Source organism: Castor canadensis, chromosome 9 (genome assembly GCF_047511655.1).
Source record: "Castor canadensis chromosome 9, mCasCan1.hap1v2, whole genome shotgun sequence".
Taxonomy (NCBI): Eukaryota; Metazoa; Chordata; class Mammalia; order Rodentia; family Castoridae; genus Castor; species Castor canadensis.
The window spans coordinates 52,098,601-52,124,113 of record NC_133394.1 but is presented as its reverse complement, the minus strand read 5'-3'; the positions used below and the strand labels follow the sequence as shown (position 1 = coordinate 52,124,113).

Below are 25,513 nucleotides of genomic sequence, written 5' to 3'. Positions count from 1 at the left end.
TTATCAAAAATGAAACAGGATTCAATGGCCAGTCACAAAAGTAATACAGGAGGATCCTTAGGACACAAAGGATTCCTAATATAGGGATGTAATCCAACTTCTTTTAAAACTTCTACCCTAGAAAATTACTTGACCCTCAACAGATTTCACTTTGAGGAAAGAGGTTACTAAAAATTCAAACAGGATTGAACAGGCCAAGCCTTATATCAAATAGATCAAAAGTCTTCTGAACAATACACAGTACCTTAAGTTGACTGAGCAGAGCTCGACTTGTGAGTATGTGTAAAGTTCCACAAAAGATTCGTCATTCTTCTTGGAAGTGTATTTGCTTACCCGTTTCTTTCCAACTTCAGTGTGAGTTATTACTTTAGTCTTATAAAGACCTTCATCTTACTTCAGTCTCCTTTTTATTATAAATTCAACTTCTTCCTTCTTTCAGCAATTTAGTATCATCAGGATAAACTGTTATCCTCTAAATGGTTACACTTTAGGAATATGCAGTCCTTAGTTCTGTGTGGAAGTTTCTTCTTTTGTTTTTTTTTTTTTTTTTTTCCCAGTTCTCTAGTCCCTTAGCTATAATAAAATGTTACAAAATTCCCCTCTAGGAGGGCAGATCAGGGAGGGGAAAGTACATTTTTGTCTGATGTATTTTCTGGTCTTCTCGACAACTTTTTTCTCTCTCTCTTCCTTCTGACAAAGGGATAATATTTTAGAGAGAATTGTTCATTTATCCCAAGCCTTTCTATTGCCCTTCCTTCTATTCTCCCTCATTTTTGTGTACTCTTTAGCTCTTGAAAATAGCTGACAGATTTCTAGATGCTCTAGCCTCATGACAAAAGCCTAGTAAAGATTTTGTCCAAGGTCAAACATGTCTGGTTTATAGTTGGGCATGTTCACTTGAAATGTAGCCCAGAAGCATTTGAGATCACTGGGGTCTAATACACAGCAACACTAGTCTGGTTGTCTGAAGTTTTCCTTCATTTATTTATCAAATGTTCAAGTGCCTATGAGGTTAAAAAGAGTGATGAAAACTGGGGAAAAGGCTACCCAGCAGTAGGGCAGGCTAAAGAGTGGGTGAAACACAACACAAATAGCACAGTAGAGTGATGTTTTATGATTTAGATGTCCACTCATGGCTAGGAAATCTGAAGGGGCACCCAGTGTGGGCAAAGGAGATGGTTTCTTAGAAATGATGACATGTTCACTCAAAAATACACAGGTGCCAAAGCCAGCTGCTTTGTACATAAACAATAATCTAACCATATCAACATTTAGTCCATCAGTATGTTACCACAAGTTGACAATAAAATAAGTTTATTTCAGTCTTAAAAAAAAAGTAAAATCAGTTATGCAACATATTTACTGAAATTAAGACTAGTAAAAATGCTACTGTTAAGAGTCCCCTGAAACTGAGTTCCAAGTCAGGGTGGGCTAACTGGTTCCCTGTGGTTCACAGCTGCTTGCTACAGATACCCTTGATCTGGCCAGGGATCTCTACACTGGGTGCCTGGACATTTGGCATAAATAGGAGAGGTGGAAGAGGACAGAATATATGATGTTTTTTGGGGATCTCAGGGAGTATCAATTCTACTAGACAAGCAGAACCAAAATACCACCTGTTCCCAGGGGGCTCTAGCACCTTCCATTTCAGTGCAAGAGCACTTGGAACAAGGCTCCTTTAGCAGACATGTGATGATCCCCAGGGCACTCCCTTTATTAAAACCTATGTCCCAATTTCAATTTACAGCTTAATTGAAGGTTTTACACTCAGGAATAAGCAATATTTCTAACTGTGAGCTGAACAGTTTCCCATCTGGTCAAAAGAACAATGTCCTAGATAGATAGATAGATAGATAGATAGATAGATAGATAGATAGATAGACAGACAGACGACTATATATAGATCAAGGTGATACATGTCATTACCCACAACTTTTGCTCATAGTCCATGCAGTTTAATAACTGAATTTTTCTTTGCTAGAATTTTTAATTCTTTTTCCAAACCTGTCTATTGTTTCTCCTACTCTTTCCTTTAAGTCTTAGTGCCTATTCTCTTTCATCTCTGAATGGACTAATTTTCACTTTAAAAAGCATCCTAAAACTATGTTTCATGGAGTTATACAGTGTCCATTCGCAGTGACTCCCTATTTTTTGCTGCACTGAGTCAGGGGTGGGAATTTGAACTCCCTGTATATGTGTAGCATAGGCTCATGTCTCCTGGCTCCCAGGGTCTTTCTCTCGCAGCATTAAGCAGAACATATACTTCCTGCCACTTTTCTTGGCTGGTGATGAAAATTTGTTAGGCTCAGTTTCATGGATAGAATTTCACACTTGTAGACTTTTCAAGCAGTTTACTCTCAGCTCCCCTGCCTCCCAGTCTGTGGACTCATCTATGGTCCACTAATGCTACTCCAAGACATTATTCTCATCATACTGAATCTAACATCTTCTGAGCCCATTTGGCTTTGGTCACTCACTTTTCTTTCCTTGGATCCCCCTCTTGGCTGCTGGTGCTTACGATTTTCCTCGTTTTGAACTCATTTTTATATACTAAAATTTGCTTTTTAAAATTTTCTCTTCTGCTTGTTTTCGCAATGGGGGAGTATATTCCATCCACTATGTCTTCTGAAGTCTTGCTCATGCGTGGGCTTCTAAATCTACTTTGTACCCCCCAACACCAGATATTTATTATGTAGTTGCCCTCAGTATCCATAGGGAATTAGTTCCAGATACTCCATAGATACCAAAATCTGAGAATGTTTGAGTCACTTTTATGAAATGATGCAGTATTTGCATATAACCTATGCCCATTCACCCATGTGCTTTAAATCATCTCGTAGATTATTTACAATATCTAATATATTGTACATGCTATGCTAATAGTTACTATACTATATTACTTAGAGGGTTCTAATATTGAACCAATATTAGAAAATAATTTTTTCCCAAATATTTTGATACACATCTGTTGAAGCAACAGATGCATGACTCACAGGACACAAGGCTGAATGTATTTACTTTGTTTCATCCAGCATTAAAGAAAATATTTATTAGAGTCAACTTTAGAGGACGAGGGCTTCAAGCAATGAATTTTCATCCTTTCTAGTAACCAATGGTTTCTCCACTATTAATTTCATAGACTTAGATAAAAGAGGCCAATTTCTTTAATGGATGACTAATTGAATATAATTTTTACATAAAAACAGGCAAGTTCTCTGAGGAGACCAGTAGACCAGGGAAATATATCTGATATGTATATGTGCCTCTATCCCCAGACAGAAAACAATTGAAAAAATACATGGATAAAAACAAATTAAAAATAGAGGGCTATGGCTGTGGTTCAATATTAGTGTGCTTGCCTAGCATGCACAAGGACTGAGTTCCACCCTCAGTACAGAAAAAAAAAAGAAAAAAAGTCAAGGTCAGACAGTCAAATACAAAGGACAGTAAGTGTGAATTTCAGTTTAATTCTCTGGATAGAAAGACTGTCACTGATCCTTTAAACAAGTTAGTATATTTTCTTCAAGTCAAGTAACTGCTATCTAGGTACTTTATTTTGTTTATTTATTTTGTTTTCTTTTGTTTTTTCAGACAGGGTCTTGTGATGTAGCCCAGTCTGGACTGAAACTGGCAATCCTCCTGCCACTAATTCCTGAGTACTGGAATTACAGGGGTGAACTATATGCTTTTAAGTGCCAGTCTTCAGAGACAGCTTTGATTGAAAGTATACATTTAGACATTGCATGTGAGGGATAAAGTCCCTTAAAACGTTAGCTACCCTATCAGAAGGTCCATTCCCTGCTGGGTACCTGTGTCCTCAGATTCAGCTATCCTGTGGTGCTTTTCTTTTTTAAGCACAAAGAAGCCTTCCTGATTTCTATCTCACTGGCACTCCCCACTGCATAAATAGATGCTATGTCCCTACAGGGCCTAGTGTTCTCTTAGGAATGCAAAGGGCAAGCCATGACTCTCCTGGGTGAGCAGTGTGGAATGTGACAGCTGGTTGTTCTGGGAGCAACTGATCATTGTCACAGTGAGTAATTTCTTCTTCAATAAGCAGCTGCCCCAGACATTTACTGAGGCCACACATCAATCTCAATACATTTCCCTATCCCTGGTTCCAGGGGATGCTTCACACGGGGACTGAAAGCAAGGGAGAAAAAGAAAGATTCCACAAATCTCAGCTATCTCTCACTCCTAGCTGTATAATGCCACATTACAATGACAGGATTTGAGATAGTCTAAACTAAACATGCTTCCTCAACAACACTAGAATATACACTACATGGAAATATAACAATTACAATACGAAGTATTAAAAATATTTGGGGGAATTCTCCCCAGTGCTCTTTTCAAAATTTCCTTGACTCATTCATTTAGTCTGCAATAAATGTTATTCAACTAATAATTACCGAGTGCCTACATGTGCCATTCATTGTTCTAGGCAAGGAAAATGTAGGAGTAAACAAGACAGATAAAGATCTCTGTCGGTGGAGCTGAATTCTAGTTTGGAAACATTGTGCTTAGAAGGGAATCCCATCTGCATATCCTTCCCCACCCATTTTACAGATGAGAAAACCAAAAGGAACAGTTTAGATACAATCAATCTAGGCTTCTTTACATCTTTTCTAAATGTGAGGCAATTTGTGGTAGGCAAAATAATGGCCCCCAAGCTGTTCTTGTTTTAATACCTGGACCCTCTGAATATGTCATCTGAAATGGCAAAAGAGTCTTTGTAGATGGATTAAGTTAAGGATATAGAGTTGGGCGATTACCCTGAGTCATATGAATGAACCCATGTCCATCTGTCCATCACAAGGTCCTTGTAAGGACAAAAGACAGAAGGAAAGTCAAAAGCAAAGAGAGCCCTCAGGATGCAATGCTGCAGGGCTTGGAGATGGAGAAAGGATCCTGTGCTGAGCAGTACATGCAGCCTGTGGAAGCTGGAAAAGGCAAGAGAACAGATTCTTCCCTCAAGACTGCACACAGGAGCACAGCCCTGCTGACACCTTGACTTTAACAAATGAGAACTGTTTTGGACTCTGACATCCTAAGCTGTAAGATAATACATTTGTGTTGTTTTAAGGCATAAATTCCCAGCAGCTTTGTACAGCAGTGGTAGGAAACGAGTATGTTCCATCACGTTACTATTCTCAAATTCTTTTCACTTTCCCTCACCTGTGTGGCATTTTCTATTTCACCATGTGAACATTCACTTTCTTTGTAGAGCATGAAATCTCATTTCTAATTGCATCTTTGACATTAGAGCCAAATTTATCTTCTGTTCTGCATACACAAATCACCTCATTTCTCCAAAGTTTTTCATGGTTTCCTCCAGCTCTAGCATAATGAAGATTCCTGCTTAACATCCACACCCTCAAACTAAACTAAGATCACTTGCATGGGCCTGTTAGTTAGGATGCTACATACAATGTCCTTTGTTTGTATCAGTCGTTGAAATACTTTCTATTTCTCTGCTGAAGCTGAATTTCCAAAAAGCCTTCCCTTTAAACCCACCCCTCTGAAATTCTCTGTGGCAGCTGTGCAGGCTATCCCTCCGACAATTAGGAATTCTCTTTTTTAATCTCATTTTCTCTACTCACATCCTGACTCTTCAATTAGATTTCCTAAGGACATGATTTATATCTGGTGTTTTACTGGATCCTCAATACTTTGCATTGTTCTGAATGCGCTCAATGCTTGAGAGATATTTGTTGTTTAATAATGGGAGAAATGTCAGAGCAGATCAAAAAAATTTTTAGGGTGATGCACTTACTAGACAATTCACATTCAAATAAGAGTTAATTACATCTGTCCATTTTTATTCTCTTTCCCATGTCTTTGTCATTTCGAGCAGGGACAGTGTCGGGCTTGTTAGAGCAGTTTCCTGGGCCCTACTTCCAGAGTTTCAGACTCTGTACATCTGAGTTCAGAACTGATAAAATTTGTATTTCTACAAATTCTCAAGTAAGATCAAGTTCTGCGGGTCCAGGGACAAAACACACTTTGAGAACCAATAATGCACAATTACTAAATGTTAATGGAGATATTTAGTAATATCTCACTGTTGTTATTAAATTAAGACAAAATTAAACTGGACTTTCTCTTTCCAGTCAATTATTTCCTCTTCTGTCCCTCCTACCCACAGTCAACTTCCTTCATTATACTCTGGACACATACATAAATCTATTAAAAAGAAATAATACTTTTATCTTCCCAAGAGGTTAAATAAAATTATATAATATGAATCAATTTGCAACTTGTATATTCCATGCTGCTTTTTAGATTACTTGATATAGAACTAGCTTACTCATTTTATATACAATATTTCATTCTATACCAAATTTTATTTATACCGTCCTCAAGAGATAGATGTTTGCAAATTTTTGCTATCATAATCTATACCTAGGGAAACTGGATGGATCACTGTGCCAATTTTGACCTTTTTAGTTGTTGTTTCGAATTGTTGGACTTTCATTACTGAGTTTTAAAATCAAGGATTTGTATTTCTTTAAATGACCAGTAAGAACTGTCTTTTTGTTTCTTTCAATCCCTTTCATTCACTACATGCACAGGCCCTCCTACATCTACTCTTTATATCTTAAGAAATATAAAGTCCTGCAGGACAAGAATGAATATAGGAGAATGATGTGTTTAGTTTACCCTAACAGACTGCATGACTAGGAATAGGAAGCCAAGTTGAAGACAGCCTCAAGAATATTTAAAGATGTAGAAATAGGTGTGCAGAAGACACCTGGCATCAGAAATAGACAATCAGTGGCAGTGTTGTTAATATAGTCACTACATCTCTTCCCAGCCAGAGGCAGAAACATTCATATGCCAAAACACTGGCCATTAAAAAAGAGGAAAGTGGGGCTGCCATGACAGGCACTTTCTGTCTTTTAATTCATTAATTCTTACCACAATCTATTTTTTGACACAGTAAGCTGATGTTCAGAAACATTACAAAACTAGCCAAAAGTGTGCAGACTATGCTTCAGGTCTGATCCCAAAGCCTATATTCTGTCTACTGATAATTCAGGGAAAAGTGAATCCAACACTAGTATAAAATACAGGTTTTTTAAGGACTGTACTTATAAACTAAAGGAATCACAAGGACAAGGTTTTCTAGAACATATCAAGGCTTTGTCTTTGGATTGCATAAGTATACTTATTAATGAATAGTTTTTGTAAAGGAAACAGAATTCTTCCAAATTATAACTTTAAAAAACAAAGACAAATAACAAGTGACTATAAAAAGTTGGTTTTTTTGACTTGGATTATAAATCTTGTGACAAGTTTTTATAGCCAAGAACCAATTCTGCAACATGACAAATATCCTATGTATCAGGAAAAGCAAATGAATTGATGGTGACAGGTATAAGACACTGTTCCCCACAGGTGGTAGGATCAATGGTACTATTAAGTTATATGGAAACATACACACTTGTCACAACTCATTAAATTGTATATTAGGATCTATGTACTACACCATATGTGAAAAATTTAAAGTATTAAAAGAACAAGTGAATTTGTAATCACTCATGGTAAGTGTACTTAGAGGCTGTGATCCTGACCACTTGCTCTGTGCTGAGGGGCAGGATGGATGCTCCCCAAATGGGGCCAGGACATATCCAGTCTTCGGGAGTCAGCAGCTGTCCTGTCCCAGGAACATCCTGTGGTGAGAACAGAGTTAACCTGAAACTTGATTCTTTCCACACTGAGGCTGCTTGGTGTAATTCTTGATTTTAGTGTTTATTCCCATCCTTTCACATAAAACATAACTCCCCCTCCCTGACAAATACTAAACTCCCTATCATACTAGCTTTTAAGCAATGAGGTGAATATCTTAAACCTAGAACCACAGGGACCTTTTGCCTTCTTGTTAGACCTTTCTGTCTCTTGGGATAGAGAGATTGGTCCTGAGAGAAAACATCCCATGGTCATTATGAGCAGCTTCCTTATATGCCCTTTAAAAACTGCCCAGACACAAAGGATACACAGCAGAAAAGAGCCTGCTGTCTTTCCTGTGGCACAGTGTTTACTGCTGTTGCTTAACTTTCCATTCTTCCACTTGCCTAGCCCTGCAACATCCTCAAAAGGAGGAAATGGACATTTTCTAAACCCCTACTAGGTGAAGAGCTCTGTAGTGCCCACTGTCACATTCTCTGTTTCACAAGAACTTCAAAACTACCTGTGTGTCTACTTCATTTGAAACTATATAGGTTGGTCACCCAAAGAACAGATAGGGAAGAAGTGTGCTCTTAAGCCAACATTCAAGTGCAGTTCATGTCACACTCTGCCCTACTGCTTAATTGGGAATAAGTCCAAAATTATGATAAAATTTGTATATCAATGTATATCTTACAAACTGTACTTTGTATCTAAATAATTCCACTACTGTTTATACCCACCTCTACACACTGCATTGCCAACAATGACTTCAGAGCCTTGGGTCTATTTAATAACTAAGATTTAATTTAAGGGAGGTCTCCTACATGCCTTCAGGTGCTGGCCAGAGAGCACGGTTTTACTTTGGACAGTGTTGTTGAGTTTCGACCCTATTAAACCAGGGATCAAGTTTGTGCCAGCATTGTCTGCACTTATTATAGGGTCATGTCTCTACAGTCTGATAAAATGCTGTAGTAGAAAATGTTCTGATAATTACAGGGTAAAGGAGTGTGCCCATGACATATACCTCATACAAACAGAAGAGAAATAACACAGCAAAAGTGAGTGACAAAGATAAAGTTTTGTGCATCAAAACACTGAAGACTGGAATATCTTTTTTTAAAAGTTGGTAGCAAAAGGTTTGAGAGAACCGTTCTTATTAGAATTTAACTGAGTGTTTAGATCACTGCTAACCACATCTATAACCATGACAGGCAGGACATTCATGTTGTTTGGCTCAAGAGACCCAGGGAGAAAAGGTGTGTGTGTATGTGTAAGTGTATGTACTTTCATACTCAACAAATCCTTCACATAGAGAATATTATTTCATCCCAGCTCAAACATAATTTTATTTGTAAGTGTTTTTCTTCCAAATGGAGAATGAGTCCACAAGGCTAATCATGTATGAAAAGCTCAGATGCAGCATCTGTCTCACTGGCAAGGTAGGTATCACCAGCAAAAAAGGCCCATCTTCTTTCATATAGCTTCATACAGCTGAGAACCTAACTGAAAAATAACTACAGCAAAAATGACTCAAGTTGTAGAGCACCCGCCTAGCAATCATGAAGCCCTGAGTTCAAAGCCAGACCCAAAAAAGTAAAAAAAGAATACATGAAAACATGGAAATTATTTAATAGTCAAAATCCATTCAAGGGCTCAACTAGTTGGATCAGATGCAGATATTATACAAAGAAATTATTTATGCTTATCCAGATCTCTAATATTAACTATTTAAGGACTATGTAAAACTTCTCAAAGTTAAATTTATAAATGATCCACTGAATTAAAATGTAATGCATTTGAACAAGCATTAGAATAGTCATCCTGAATATAACAATGAAGATAAATCTGCTGATTAAAACATAACATTCATTATTAATCAAATTTTTGAGCATTAAAAATAAGATATTATTAGGGTGACAGAGTCTATCTCTACTTTAATTAAATCCCAAGCTTTATTCACTCTTTATTCTTCTGGAGTCACAGTAAAGACTCAAGGCTTCACCTATTAGTATGATGTTTTCCATATGCTGTTCTTTGGACATCTTTTTTTCTTGGGAAAGTGGTTAACATCTTTAAAAATACACTTGTTTATTATTTAAAGGGTAATGTGGAAAAGGAAAAAGAAAGAATCACTACCAGCATGACATCCAGTCTAGAACAAGGAGATTGTGTGGAGCACTTCTGTTTTGTTCCTAAAACAAAGCTACAAGGAAGAGAAAAGGTTAGATCAAAAAGAATTAACCTAGAAGGTAACACACACGCACAGGAAATCAATGTGAGTCAATGCCCTGTATAGCTATCCTTATCTCAACCAGCAAAAAACCTTGTTCCTTCCTATTATTGCTTATACTCTCTCTACAACAAAATTAGAAATAAGGGCAAAATAGTTTCTGCTGGGTATTGAGGGGGTGGGGGGGAGAGGGAGGGGGCGGAGTGGGTGGTAAGGGAGGGGGTGGGGGCAGGGGGGAGAAATGACCCAAGCCTTGTATGCACATATGAATAAAAAAAAAAAGAGTTTTTCTGGGGAATATAGACAATGAACAGTTTATAAAAACACACAGCTAGCCAGTTCTTTGTGACTAAAATGATCAACTGACAGAATAAACTCGGCTTATTTTATACTCACAGTTCCAGCTATTCTGATTTAGCATTAAAGGGTTATGTATAAAGCTCTAAAACTCATTTGCACTAAGTTTACTTGTCAAATTTAATGAAAGCTCACAGGCCAGTTATCTCCTCTACCTCCACCATTATGGAGAGCAAGCACCTATGGCAGGCAGCAGGAACATAGATGTTTCCTCTCATATTTGGGCATAACACATGAGTAAACCCTGGAGCGCACTTTGTCCCTTGTTCAGTGGGTTCTCTAGCTCCCCATTCAGTCTTTGTTTTTAACTTGGGTGTTAATTAGTAGGCTCATTTCACATTCATCTTATTCTCTTGTGTAAATGTTTAATTTCTGGTATATAAGATCTACCTCTCTGAATGGAAAGATTTAAAAGCAAGTATCTTCCTAGCTTCATAAAAAAAAAAATAACCTTTGCTTTATATATTTCAATGATTCAACAATTACTTGTCAAAATTAAGACTTTTTTGGAAAATAAACAATAGTGTTTTTAAATGAGCAGATACAGTTATAGCCAGTGGCTCACGCTTGAATTCCAAGCCACTTGGGAGTTGAGATTGGGAGGATCACAGTTTAAGGCCAGCCCAAGCAAATAGTTCGAGACTCCATCTCCAAAATAAGTAGAAAATAAATGGGCTGGAGGTGTGGCTCAAACTGTAGAGAACCTGTTTTTGCAAGTGTGAAGCCCTGAGTTCAAACCCCAGTTGCAGAAATATATATATATATATATATATATATATATATATATATATATATATATATAATATTGTATATTTACACATCTTATTACATTCATGCCTTATTTTGTGATTTTTCAGCATACAATCTCTTTGATTCATCAAAATATTTATTACCCAAGTAAAACTTAGCTGATACTCTTTTGAATCTTTCCAATTTTTTAGAAGGAAGATATTAAAAACTAGATATTTAGCTAATATGCTCCTTTATCCTACTGTGGAGAATTTATCATAAATCTTCCATTGTAACTCATATTTGCATCAAAGAATAATAAGTACATCAGCGAGTATGGCAAAACACAATCAAGATGATAAGATAAAAATGAGAAGAGAAGATAGCTTTGATTCCAAATTGGATTTCTACTTAATAATTGGAGCTAATGTTCAGCCATGATGTTTCAGCCTGGCCTGAAAGATATTACTAAATATAATCTGCAATTTAGATCAGTAAGAAATTTTCAGAGCTTGCATGATAATGTCCTGCCTTCTGCCCCTACTCACTCCTCCCTAAATATCTAGACAGAAAAACATCACTTGGCCCTTAGTAACAAATAGGGCTCTTAGTAAGAGTTAATATCTTAGGTCAATCCCTGTAAATAAAGAACATGTATCTCCACCGTATCATAAAAAGCAGTATGTCAGGGGAGGGCTGTCTTCCATCTGAGCTAGAGGGTAAGAATTGAGTTTTGCTATACTTCTTTACCAAACAAAGAAAGACTCCTGCCTGGTTATAGAAGTAACTAATGCATGTGACTGAAATAAAAACTGGTCCAAGTGCCTAGGCCTGAAAAAAATCTAGAATTAAATCTGAAAGAAACTTCACTGCAGCCCTAAAATCCATATACTTGCTGTTAATTTGTTTTACACTGTGCTTCATGCACATATCATGGTTCTTCTCTGGAGCACACTGTCTTAGGTTACTAAGAAACATGGTCCTGTCACTTTTTTGTCCCTGGTAAAAATTTCCTTATGGATTCCTCTTAAGGCATTAGATAGAGAATGTGACTGTGCTCCCTTCTCTCTCTCTCTCACTAACATTGAAGAACCATCAGAAAACAGCTCAGTTGTGGCCACATTAACACATCAATGTACCTCCCACCCCTCTTTCTCCAAGAAAAACAATAGTAATTTAAATGGGAGGCAAGTGGACTATAGTCATAACCCTCAGCAGAATTCTAAGAAGTTGTCTTCCATATATATGACCTTATAGTTCAATGGCCTGGGTCTGAATGTCAGCTTTGTCAGTTTTTAGCTATGTGACTTTGGGCACGTTCCCTAAGTGTTGCATGTCTCAATTTCCTCATCTGTTAAGTAGGAACAAGAGAATGACTACCTCTTATGGTTGTTACGAAGATTAAATAAATTAGTATCTGCTAGATACTTACAAAATTTGCTCAATAAATATCACACATGTTAACTGTTTCCTATACATAAGGCAATTATTTCCAAAGCCCTACTCCATACTCTCAAACCACTCTCTAATACAGCCTGGAAAGCTCTCTACTCTCCCTTGATTGATTTTTCTTTTCGTCTTTATTCATTTCCTCTAGCCAGTAGCTCTTTGACATTTCCAAAATACATTATTTTAGCCTCTTCAAGCTTCCCTTGTTTTGTTTTCATTTTCATTTTGCCCAGTCTCTTAGAAAGGAGTAAGGAGAGTGGAAAATTACAAAAACCTACCCTGTTTTATTTTTTTCAGAGTATACTATCAGAGAAGTTCAAAAATAGCGATGGCCACTGCTTCTAAAATAGCATCACCCTCTCTATTACACTTAAGAGTATCAAATTAACGAAAAAGAACTCCTAAAATTTTTTAATTAGTTAACATATTTCATAAGAAGAGGGAAAAAAAAGAGCTTAGCATTTTAGTGAACCTTAAAAAAATCTTCCTGATTTTTCTGACCTATTCTGTAGTCCAGACTTTAGCATTTAATATGCATCTAGTCCAGTCACAGTTTTCTAGAGTTCATCCCTATGCCTTGAAAAACTGTTGTCACTAAAAGGTACCAGGGAATTTAATAAACTATTAATAAACAGTAATTCGATTACCACAGTGATTCTTAGGTTCTTTGGTAAATAGTTGGAATGGGTAATCTTCCAAAATCCCTTGATATGAGTCCTTTTTTTCACCCTATTCTGCACAGGAGCAAAATGGACTGAAAGATATTAATCAATTCCATCCTTGTTGGTCATCAGGGAAATGGTAAGTCGGGATTCAAACCCAGAGCAAACAATCTTTAGGATTACTCCCCAAAGCTTCATTGGGACTCTAAATTTCTATTTCAAAAATTTCATGAGAGCAGGAGGAGTGGTGTGTGCACACAAAGGCAAACAAAACCAGGACTTTGTTTATGTAACTATAAATTTAAAGATAATTCTGGAAGTCATATATTGTATTTTGTGAGTGGCCTTGGATCTTGGTCAGCCAAGTTACTTTTTTATGCTACAACAGCCATGTGGAGAATATGTCTATTCTTCTCTTTCTCTTCATTCCTTTCCTCTAGAGAAATAATTCTCACAGGAAACAATTATGAACTGTGTCATACAAATCTGGGAAAAAAAACAGGAATAGAGAATGGGAAGGAGTGTCAACAAGATGTCGAAAAAGTTGTGTTTTGGAAAAGCTCTCTCTTTTTAAAATTATTGTTGTACTGATACATTGTGACATTTACAAAAGTTTTTACAATATATCACAATTGAATTCACCCCCTCTATCATTCTCCTTTATTCCACCTCCCCCATTCCTGGAAGAGTTTCAACAGGTTTCATTTTTCCATTCACATACACAGTATTTGCAGGTATGCTTAATAACTAGGTTGCCAGATAAAATTTTAGTAAACTTCAGTTTAGATAAACAACAAATTATTTTTTAGTATAATGACATCCCAAACATTACAAGGGACACATTTTTTTTCTTTGTTATCTCTCAAACTGATTAATATAACGTCACTGTCATCATCTCCATGCATGGCCTGAATTTCATATATTCATCACACACTCAGTTAGTTAATCTCATATTCATGTCATAGATACAAGTAATTTTAGTAATGACCATTGGAGTTAACCTCCTAAGAAGCTACATGGCAACACCAGGTACTAAGAACTTATTTCAGGTCACTGAGAAGTAACTGTCTTAGGACCTGTGATCAAACTGTCGTCCATAAACCCATCAACTTGGGATTCCATAAAAAAGGATCTCAGGTTCCACCTAGACCTGCTGAAATCAGAGTTTCCATTTGGCCAAGATCTCTGGTAATTCCTATGCATGTGAAACCTTTAGCAGTACTGACTTAGAAAGCAGTGTTTTAGGAAAATTCCCAGGGAGGGAAATGCAGGCTGGATTGAAGGGAAATTAAACACTTACTTGAAACTCCTTACAAGAATATTAAAAAAGCTCAAGCACTGCTCCAAGATCAGAATTATGCTGCAGGGAGCAGGAATGAAAAGAAAGGAATTGATATGAGAAACACTGTAGTGAAAAAAAAAAAAAAATCAATGGAATTGATGGAAGAACAACAAAAGATGTGAGGATTTGAATATAAATTAAGGATGCTCCTTTCTGTACAATGGGGTCATGTCCCCATAAACCCATCATAAATTGACAACATTCTAGGATGAAAGTGCATTTGAATACACAAATCTACCAAACATCTTAGTTCAGCACACAGTGCACTGTAACTGAAGCTGGCTGCTACCTTCCAGCATCATAAGAGCATCCTGCTGTGTATCACTAGCCCAGCAAAAAATCAAACTTCAAAATTCACAGTACAGTTCCTATTGAATGTGTATTGCTGTCACACCTACATCAAGTTAAGAAAATGTTAAGTGGAACCATTGAAAACTAGGGGCCGTCTGCATTTCTAATATAATTAGAAATGGTTTTCAGCCGTGGTCATGTACTATAATTACTTGAGAGGTTTAAGAAATACTGATACCTGGGTTCCAATACCAGAGACTCTAAGGTAATGTGAAAACCAGGTGTTAGAATTTTTAAATGCTCCCAGGGTGACTCTGGCATGCAATTACAGTTAAGAACTACAAATTTGGGGCTCTTTCAGTCAATTTGCTTTCACCAAAGTAGTGATTCTCAGCCCTGGCTATACTTTACAATTACTTGGGGAGCTTTATAAATATATCAGCATCTAGAATCTATAAGGACATTCTGATCGAATTGTTGTTAATAGTTCTTTTCAGGTGTCAACTTGCCTGGGTCCAGGGACACCAAAAGAGCTGGTGAAATCTTACTTCTGGGTGTGTCTGTGAGTGTGTTTCAGGAAGAAATAACATTTGAATCCATAGACCAGTGAAGAAGATCCTCCTTCACCAATGTGGGTAAACATTATTCAATCCATATAGGACCCCACAGAACAAGAAAGCTGAAGAATAAATTTGCCCTTTCTTCTGGAGCTGGGATGTCCATCTTCCCCTGCTTCCAAACATCAGATTTCAAGGTTCTTAAGTATTTGGACCCTGGGGCTTATACCAGCAGCTCCCCCAGGTTCTCAGGCCTAAGGACTCAGAGTGAATTACACTAGCCACTTTCTGGTTCTTCAGCTTAAAAACAGAAAATCACAGGGCCTCTTGGCTGCTAATTATGTGAGCCAATTTCTCACAAAAAAATCCCTTCTGATATATCTATACACACTCTATAGACTCTGTTTACCTGTAAAACCTAATACAATTGGTAATCTTTTAGAATTTGCAGTCAGTTGTGCATTCACAGTAGAGAATGTGTGATTCAAACATTCAGTTTAATTGATAATTTATTAACCTCTTTTTTTAAATAAGCATAAAATGAAGAGGAAATTTCATCCTAACAGAACCCAAAGCTTCTAGTTTGGTAAAACACAGACAAAAGTATTTTCACTTGCTTGTTATAATTTCACATCTAAATGAATATAATTGGAAGTGGCCACAATTTCTACCCTTTCTAAATGTTATTGTGAATCCAAAGAAATCTACTGATGACTACTGCAGCTGGATGCTGGATGACCATTTAGGAAATAAATTTAGTCTAATAGCAACCATACTTACATATCTAAGGTAAGACACTCAGGAGAAGGAGGGAGGTGGGTGATGACATGTATAAAATTAGTTCCTAAGTCATAGTAAAGCCTCTATCAGGATTCAACTCTGTAACTACAGTCTAAATTAAATATATCAAGCAGAAGTTAAGAACTTCATATACTAACTTAAATGCTAACTCATTACTATAGTTCTATTTCATATATGTAGAAAACAAAAAAAAAATTTCAAAAAGAAAATATTTCCAAATGACCTTTTATAAAATGACAAATTGGCTTACCTCTTCTCTGTGATTCTTAATTGGCATACAAAGAATACTTTGTGTCTTGTAGCCTGTAATTTGGTCAACTTCTGCATTGAACCGAGGATCCTAGTAAGGAAAAAGAAATTCAAGTTAATGACTCACCTGTACAAAGACTGATTTGATTTTTCTAATTTATTAGAGAATTCTAACCTTAGACTAACCTTATTATATTAAGTAGCAATTTTATCAATGTGAAAGGCATCAAATGATGTAAGTACAATTTAAGTTTTTCTTAGCAGCTGGTTTATGAGAAACAAAGAAACACACACACACACTCCCAACCAGACTTGAACAAACGTTTGAAAATAAAGCACATTCAAACTACTCACCACTTTAGATAGTCTCACAATTCAGGAAAATGTGGCAGCTGTCATTTTTATGACACAATAACCTGCTCCTGTCTATTTCACTGCCTGATTTTACTGTGCCATTCACAAAACAAACATCTCTGCTCTAAGCTCTTTTCTAAAAACCTACACCTCAAAAACCACCTTTTTTCAAACAAGCATAGGACCTGACTTCCTTTGTAATGGTTGCTCTGTATTCCCTCAGCATTCTGCCCTTCGATGTCAGCTATTCCTAGGAAATTCATTTTATATGCATAAAAAAGATTCATAGACTCATTTTGAATACAATTCCTTAATCTTTTGAATCTTTCCCCTCTCTACAAAGCACATTATTCACATTGAAGAATTACAAAGGATTTTTGAAAGGTACAACACAGTTCTAAATGTGGATTACAGAAAGGAAAGTTCTGGAACAGGCGTGATGGGTTATGCCTGTAATCTCAGATACTACGTAAGCAGAGAAGTAGGACGATCTCCATCCAAAGCTTCCCAGGCAAAAGTGCTAGACCTTATCTGAAAAAAAAGCATACTAAAGCAAAAAGGGTTGGTGTCATGGCTCAAATGGTAGAGCACTTGACACAAGGATGTGAATTCAAATTCCAGTTCTGCCAAGGAAAGAAAGGAGGAAGTGAAAAAGAGAGGGAAGGAGAGAGGGAGGGAGGGAGGGAAGGAAGGAAGGAAGGGACTCTTCGATTAAACTTTAGGAAGATCTATAATTATGCTAAAAATTTTGTGAATTTTTTCTTGTTGTTGCTGTATTCCCAATACTGAGTGTTTTTAATAAATGAGGGAATTAATTAGCAAATAATACCATCATTATCAGATGAGATTATTCCTATCTTACTGGAATGTACAGCAAATTTTGTTCTAGGGGTGAAACCATAGCAAAAAAATAAAATAAAATACAAATAACAAGAGGTAAGGTTAGAATGGAAACAAACATGCAAAACACAAACATTAGGAACGTTATTCCCTTCAAATCAATAGCCTTGGAAACTTACATGCTCAACCTAATAATAGGATTGCTGCTCCAAAAACTCTGCATTTGGAATTCCCTTCACAGAATATGGAATAGCCACACTGGAAAATCCTCATGTTTTGAAGGTCATTTCTATGTTTTCTTTAAATTAGTCTAAAGTCATGGAAAGCCGAAGTTGTGAATGAAGCAGGTGATTATACCACATTTCATCAAATGGGGTCAGAAATGAGGTCACCTTTCCCCTGAGAGGCCCATACTTGGCTTTAATGATAATTTCAAAACAAAAGTTACAAATTTGGTATAAATATTTTCTATTATAAACACTATTGCATTTTTGCTTTTCTGTAAACATGCTCAAGGTCATGTTAATTGAACCACACAGAAGGCCTTAGGTCAAAGTTTCTAGTAAACACTCCTTATTTTATCTTTAGATATTTACATATTTTCTCTTTAGACTGCAAGTTATCTAAGGAAAGTAGAAAGGGTACAGACATTGATAAATTAAAAAGGTGAAAAATGATTCATAAATAGTGAGTTATTTTATAAACTACTAATCAAAATATGACTGAAATGTACCTTCTGAAATTATTTTGTTAATGAATATTATAGTTACAAAACCATTTATATAGAGGATTTAACACAACTATTAATCAAAACAGCATAGTTTAACAGATGGAAATTAGTACAACTTTTTGGTGTCAATTGTTTTATTTAAACCAACAGCAGTTCTGACACTTCACTCATCTTTGAAGTGGGTGGGACTATATGCCACTCAGATTCACTTTAAGTGTAGTTCCAAATTCCTGGCATTTCAACGTTAACACTTAACAGTACAAAGGCAACATGTACAGAGGACTTCTCATCCCTCTAGACACAGGAAAAAACAAAGCAATGATGGGACACTTGTTATTGTGATTATTCCTTTTACTGTATATGAGAACACAACAGCATGAAAAAACACAAGCTCTGGATATCCACTTGCCATAACAAAGTAACTGGTACTGGACTTGCCCTTCTACTGAAGACAGTCACAACTCTAGAGAAAGCCACAGACAGTGCAGAGGAAAGGACATAGGGCTACCTTTCAACACTCTGGCTTTCCACCTGAAAAGTCAAGTGCTACGCAAAGGGAGCAACCAAAAAGATTGCAAGGATTCCAAACTTCTGAAGTGGCTAGAATTTGAAAAGCAAAGTAGAGTGGCTATGGGTGTGTGTGTGTGTGTGTGTGTGTGTGTGTGTGTGTGTATAATAGTAAGCAAGGGCTGCAGAAGACTGAGTGGCTGTATACTTTGGTTCCTAGAGGACTAGCCAAAATTATCTGCACAAGACTGAAAGCTGTCTGGTAACACAATTAGGGAAGTGCATGCAGACAATGGAATTCCAGCTGAGCCAAGAAGAGTCCACTAAGTACCTGAGACATTCAGTAGACCCAGGGAAAGGCCACTCTCAAGAGTTAGGACTATATCATATAGTCAGGATACTTCCTAAAACTAAATTCGGAACTAGAATCCATTCACTCTATCAAATAGTAAACCTAAGCTTGACAGGGTCAAAAGATCTAACAGTAATTTTACTGCCTACACAACAAATCTCATTCCTATTTTAAAGTAGAAGAATACAATCCAAGTGCTGGGTAGCAAACAGTCAAAAATTAGTGCACATGCAAAAAAAACCAGGAATACACAACCCATAGTGAAAAGAAAGAGCAGTCAGCAGAATGTGACCCAAACTGTTGTAATTAATAGAAAAGAACTTTCAAACAGCTATTATAAATGTATACAAGGACTTAAAGGAAAATGTAGTAATAACAAACAGATGAGAATCTCTGTAAAGAAAGGAAAAACTATTAAAATAGTGAAATGGCAAATGAAGAGTCCACTGATGGGTATACCAACAGGCTAGAAACTGCAGATAAAAGGATCAGTGAGTATAAAGACAGAAATTTCCTATTCAGAATGACCAAGAGTGAAAAACAGAGAAAGTGAACAGTGTTGGTGTTTTCTTAGACAATATCAAGTTGTTAAAGAAAGTTACATACATTACATAATGTATATAAAGTTATATACATTACATAACTGAAGTCCTAAAAAGAATGAAGCCAAAGAAAATTTAAAGATATATAATCAATATTTCCCAAAGCTGATGAAAACGCTAAACTTATTCCCCTAGTATAAAAACAACACACATGGTAAAACCTGCATGCTGAAAAAGATAGCTGAACTCTGGTGAAAACAAACAACAACAACAAAATAATAAACTTTTTTTTTTCTTTTTTTTTGGTGGTACTGGGGTTTGTACTTGTAAAATAGGCACTCTGGTACTGGAGCCCACCTCCAGTTCATTTTGCTGTGGTTTTTTGGAGATTGGGCCTCATGAACTATTTACCCAGGCTGGCCTCAAACCACCATCCTCCTAATTGCAGTCTCTCAAGCAGCTAGCATTACAGCTGTAAGCCACTGGCACTCACAATCTCTTTTTAAAGCGTTGAAAGAAAACTACTATCAACTGAGAAATGTATATGCAATGAAAAGAAATACAGGCAAAATAAAAGGCATTTTGGATAAACTAAAACTGAAGGAATTTATCACCACATGAGATAGATGTGCTAAGAGAAGTTTTACAGAATTCAGGGAACGATACCAGAACCTACAGAATAAAGAGCTAGGAATTTGGTTGGAGAACAAGAGTACTAAATGTACATCACATAAGGAATGCTGGTTTTTCATTTGTGGAGAAGAAAATACCAAATAGAGAAAAGAAGAAGAAAAATATGAGTCCTGAGATATTGGACTGAAATTAGAGGTATAAGTATGAATCCATTATTTTTAATATAGTAAACATTGAAATAAATAAAATACAGGTGTGAATGTATATTTATACATTTTTTCCTAGTTCAGTCTGCTGCAACCAGCACAAACTAGAAGCCATAAGCACATCTAGTGCTGCCACCTTGGTTTCTAACTCCCATTCACTTCACTAAAAGAACCAGAGCTCCTTGGACACAAGAATGAGCCTAGGGTCAAGACAGGGAAAGTAGAAGACAAGCCTCATAAACACTGTGATAAGCCAGAAAAAGAGAAACACACACAAAAAAATAGTAAGTTTGTATCAGAATGACACAGGAGTGAGCAAATCTGACATAATTTGAGCACTAGAATAAGTGAAGATAATAATAGATCCCAAACATTAAATAAAAATCAATCACTCAATCAATTAGGCAAAACTTCCGTACACTAGAATGCCAGCTAACAAATGCACCGAATATGCTGGAGTACAAAATCAGTGGATGTTAAAACTGACACCATTGTAATCAACTTATCAAATTTTGTATCATCAGTACTGGGGTAAACTTTCATCATTTGCCTCCTGGTAAGATACACTAAGGTCTATGAATATTAAAAATGTTTTTGGTCACTGTCCCAATTCCTGGCACAAACCTCATAAAACTGATAGTATTTCCTGAGCATCAAGAGTACATTTTGATATTTCCAAGCATAGCTGAGTTTATGCTGAGGAAAGGACTTATTAGGAGGTGGGGCAGGTGGAGAGACTCACAATGATTCAAGATGGCGGTTGGCACTAGAAAACCCAACCATGTTATTAGAGGGTTAGAACTTTCAAATCCAGCTCCAACCTCTGCGGAGAGAGAGAGGTTGGAGACTGAATTCAGTCACCAATGGTCAATGATTTAAGCAATCACTCCTATATTAGGAAACCTCAATAAAAGTCAGAAAATAAGCTTAGTGGAACTTTTGAGTTGATGAATACACCAGTGTGCTGGGATGGTGGTGTGCAGAAGGCAGCCAGAAGCTCTTTGCCCTGTCCTGTTTTCCGTTTGTTTGTCTCTAAGTTGAAACTGGAAGTATAGTTGTTTCCTGAGTTGTGAGTCATTCTACCAAATTACCGAAACTGAGGGGGTCTCGGGAATCACTATGTTTTAGTCAGCATGGAGGAAATGCCAGTTGCCTGGAATCCCACATGGGGCTGGAAGGTGAAGATATGGCAGTCTTGCTTGACTGAGCACTTAAAATATAGGGTTTGCTGTGACTTTAGGTAATTAGTGTCAGAACCAACTTCCTCCCCCAATCTGGTATTGGAGAACTGAGAATAGATAATCAGTTTTGTTTGGAAAATCGAACAAGGTCTCAACATGAACATCTATGGTATTCTTGTCAAAAGGGCCTGTTTAGAATCAATTCGGGAAGGGCATTCTACAAAATAACTGGCCTGTACTCTTCAAAAATATCTAAATCAAGAAAGATAATGAACCATTTAGTAAAAATGTCTCCAACCTATTAAACCGTTAAAAAAATAGTAAACATTTATTACTTATATACATGAGATAGACAGGAAAAGAAAGGGAGACAGTGGTGGGGAGAGGAAGGGGGAGAGAAAGAGGCAGAGGAGGAGGGAGAGGAGAGACAGGTAGGAAATAATAAAAAGATGGGGCACAAGATAAACAAGCAGAGAATACAGAGAAGGGGTATATGGAAGTTCCTTATACTCATCTTGCAAGTTTTCTGTGGACTTTAAATTATATCAAAATAACAATGACAGAAAACTAAAAACGAAAGAGCACAGAGGCCTTGTCGAGTAAGGCTCATTTTCTCCCACAGAATGGCATTTTTAAGATAAGGCCTAAAAGAAGGAGGGGGTATGGCTAAAGTGGTTCAGTGCCTGCCAAGAAAACAGGAGGCCATGAGTTCAAATCCAAGTACTGGCCCCTCCCCAGAAAGAGGTAACACCCCAAAGTAATGAGAAAGCTTAACCAGCACAAATACAGATGTTCACAAACTGTTCCCTAGGGCATAATTACCACATGAGAGATTAGTAGATTTATCTAAAACAAAGCGATTGCTAGTGTTGTTTTATTAAAATTTAATTTGCAAAAAATTTTATTCATCAAAATTCAGAAGTTCATTTGAGAGAGTTCATATTCCTTTAGGAAAGTGTCTTGACAAATATTTGAGGTAGAAAGTGAGACCTGCAGGTGAGAGGAGGTGTGGATTTGTTTCTCTGGAAAGAGAATGAGAGGGAAGAAGTGGAGCAGAAGGAATAGTAACCACACGGTGATGGAAGCTGTGGTGTGACTTCCCTAACACCATCTATGTTCTCTCTCTAGAAATCATGTACACAGGAAGTGACTACCCTGCAGAAACAGGAATCCGAGTTTCACATTCCAGTTAATTTGGGCAAGGTGGGTGTGTTTTAATAAATTAAGTCCTTACAACATAGAAAATCTTGGAGAGGTTTAAAACTTTGTTAGCATATGGAACAAAAGTTCAAGTCCATCTCATGTAGGTATTGACTGATATATAGTTTTTCATTTAGACGAGAGACACCAAAACACATGATGTGTCTTACTATTATGACAATATATCTTCTTATTAAGTTAAAGTCGTCTCATGCATGTTAATATTTTATCTTCTTATTAATTCATGTTCTGATATCTTATTATTAATAAGTGCCCTGCACATTCAAGAAGTTGCATGAAGGCCAGGCCTAGTGGTGCACATCTGTAATCCTAGCTACTATGCAGGAGGTGTAAGTAGGAGAATCACAGTCCAAGGTCAGCCCTGGGCAAAAACATCAAGACCCTATCTGAAGAGCAGCAAAGGTAAAAAGGCTTCAGAGGTGGGGTGGCTCAAGTGGTAGAGTTCCTATCTTGCAAGCACAAGGCCCTGAGTTCAAACCCTAGTACCACCAAAGGAAGAAGGGAGGAACAGAGGAAAGAGAGACCGAGAGTAAAGTCAAAACTTGAGAGAGAGAGAGAGAGAGAGAGAGAGAGAGAGAGAGAGAGAGAGAGAGAGAAGGGAAAGGAAGAAAGAGACAGAAAGAAGAAAGAAGGACTGATTGGCTGATTCAGGAGATGAAAAGAAGAAACATCAATCAGTGTACCCATAGCACTTACTAACTAAGCATATGGATGGATAGTGTTCGTGATCTTTAGAATCACTGATCGAAGCTGAGGTTCTTATCTTACACTTTAAATAGGCAAATGTGATATTTTATCAGTAATAAGATAACTGTATTTTCAAATGTGTCATTATATATCATTTTGTTATAAAGTTTTAAAAACTGAATCAAATACTGATAATGTCTTACAACTAATTTATCCGTGAAGCTATGTTTTTAATTCTCAGCTTTAATTTGAATGTTATATTTCATGGCCACCTCTTGGTTTTTTACCATTATAACCTTTAACAGTGTGCTGTGGCCAAATACTGATATAGAATGTCACTTTTCCAGATGTATTGTTAAAGAGGCAGGGCTTAGAAAACATTAGGATGTATTTCACATTCTGAAGACTTTCACCAAAGGCTATGTATGAGACACTATTTAGATTATTCAAATGATGTGTAAGGCTGAGTGATGAATAATCCATTAGCCAACTGACTTCCACTGCTAATACCAATGTAAATTAGATCACAACATAAATTAGAACTAAGATCAACCCCACAATTCAGGATGAAATTCTTGGATGTGAAAATAACTTCTGTGTGGCCACTATAAACACAGAGCAAGAGTGCAAGGGTGAAGCAGCCATAAGCGGAATCGACAGGCAAAGAGGCTTCACCCTGGGAGCAGTGCAAATCAAGGACACTAACTGCTCTAGACAGCAGTACAAGAATGAAACCATTGTCAACTGCAAAACAAAAAAATACACTGTCAAAACTTTAAAGACAGTAAGAAGGTTTAATAAAATGCATGTGCATGAAGACTGGTCAGGGCTGGAGGCACGTAGGACCACGCAGATAAATGAAGGCTTTCTCAGCAAAGATGAAGAATATTTATAGTCCTACTGCAATTGGGACTATGGTGCCATTGAAAAGTGGAAACCCAGCTGTCACCTAAGACAGGAAGGGAATTCTGCAAACTTGGCAGCAATCCTTCAGCTGTGTCCTTAATCCCCCTCTTGAGTCTGCTACAGTGCAACATCACTACAGCACTCAAAGGGGTCAGGAGATCGCTCCATGAAGACCTGTGAATTTTTCAGAGAATCAGAATCAAAAAACTACTTACACAGAGTGCATTCATAAAATGTGTCTCAGGAGTTAACCTACCTAAGCTATTCTAGCTCACATCCCTGCCTCTCAGTGTTCCTCACCAGGATCATTCTTCATTCACCCACTTCACACCTGAGTCATCCTCCTCTTTTCACCTTACTTCCATCTCCTATTACCTGTCATGATCTGTGGATTTGACTTCTTCATCTGAAATCCACTCCTTCTTTTTGATCTTTCAGGCCAGTCCAGGTCAGGCCCTCGCTTCTCATACTTGGACTATTAAAATAACATTTTATCCTCCCAGCATCTAGTGTTTTTCCTTATAATTCATTTTATCACTGAGAAAGATGAAAATGTACCTTTCTAAAGCACAGTTTAAATCATACTAGTAACTCTTCAAAACTTCTTCAGTTACTCCTCCTGGCTCTCAATCAAATATATATTTCCTGGCTTGGCACTCAAGACCCGAGTAATTTGCTAGCTGGGCACCCACAGCCCTTCAGTGTCTATTCTGATTCTGATGTACACATTTCCACAGTTCAACCTTCTCGACTCTTCTTCAAACTTCCCTTTATATGTGGATCTCGCCAGGCACACGTCTTTTTCATTCAAATTTTACATATTCTTCAAAAACTACCTTCTCAACAAACATTGCTTCCTCAACAAAACCTTTCTCCATCACCCTGACGTGATGTCACATCCCGTTTCTCTAATCCTTGGCTGTGAGGACAGCTCCATAAAATTTGCAGAAGGTCATGTAGAAATAGCACAGATATGGAAATGTATAGTCATCAGATAAAAAGATGACAGAATA

General features: G+C 37.0%; 1 protein-coding gene and 1 long non-coding RNA gene across 8 annotated transcripts in view; one reads left to right on the top strand and one right to left on the bottom strand.

The window, feature by feature from the left end:
* Pde5a (phosphodiesterase 5A) overlaps nucleotides 1-25,513 on the bottom strand; it is a 123,587-nt gene that overhangs the window by 83,543 nt on the left and 14,531 nt on the right. For all 4 annotated transcript variants that reach the window (XM_074041617.1, XM_074041618.1, XM_074041620.1 and 1 more), the window contains one exon: nucleotides 16,343-16,432. In XM_074041617.1, coding sequence (XP_073897718.1) covers nucleotides 16,343-16,432 — 90 coding nt within the window. The remainder of the gene's footprint in view (nucleotides 1-16,342; nucleotides 16,433-25,513) is intronic.
* Nucleotides 22,636-25,513, top strand: part of LOC141410882 (uncharacterized) — a 60,603-nt gene continuing 57,725 nt past the window's right edge. The window contains exon 1 of one of the 4 annotated variants that reach the window (XR_012435686.1): nucleotides 22,636-22,889. This is a non-coding gene — a long non-coding RNA (uncharacterized lncRNA). The remainder of the gene's footprint in view (nucleotides 22,890-25,513) is intronic. The other 3 variants (XR_012435688.1, XR_012435685.1, XR_012435687.1) reach the window with 3 other exon arrangements.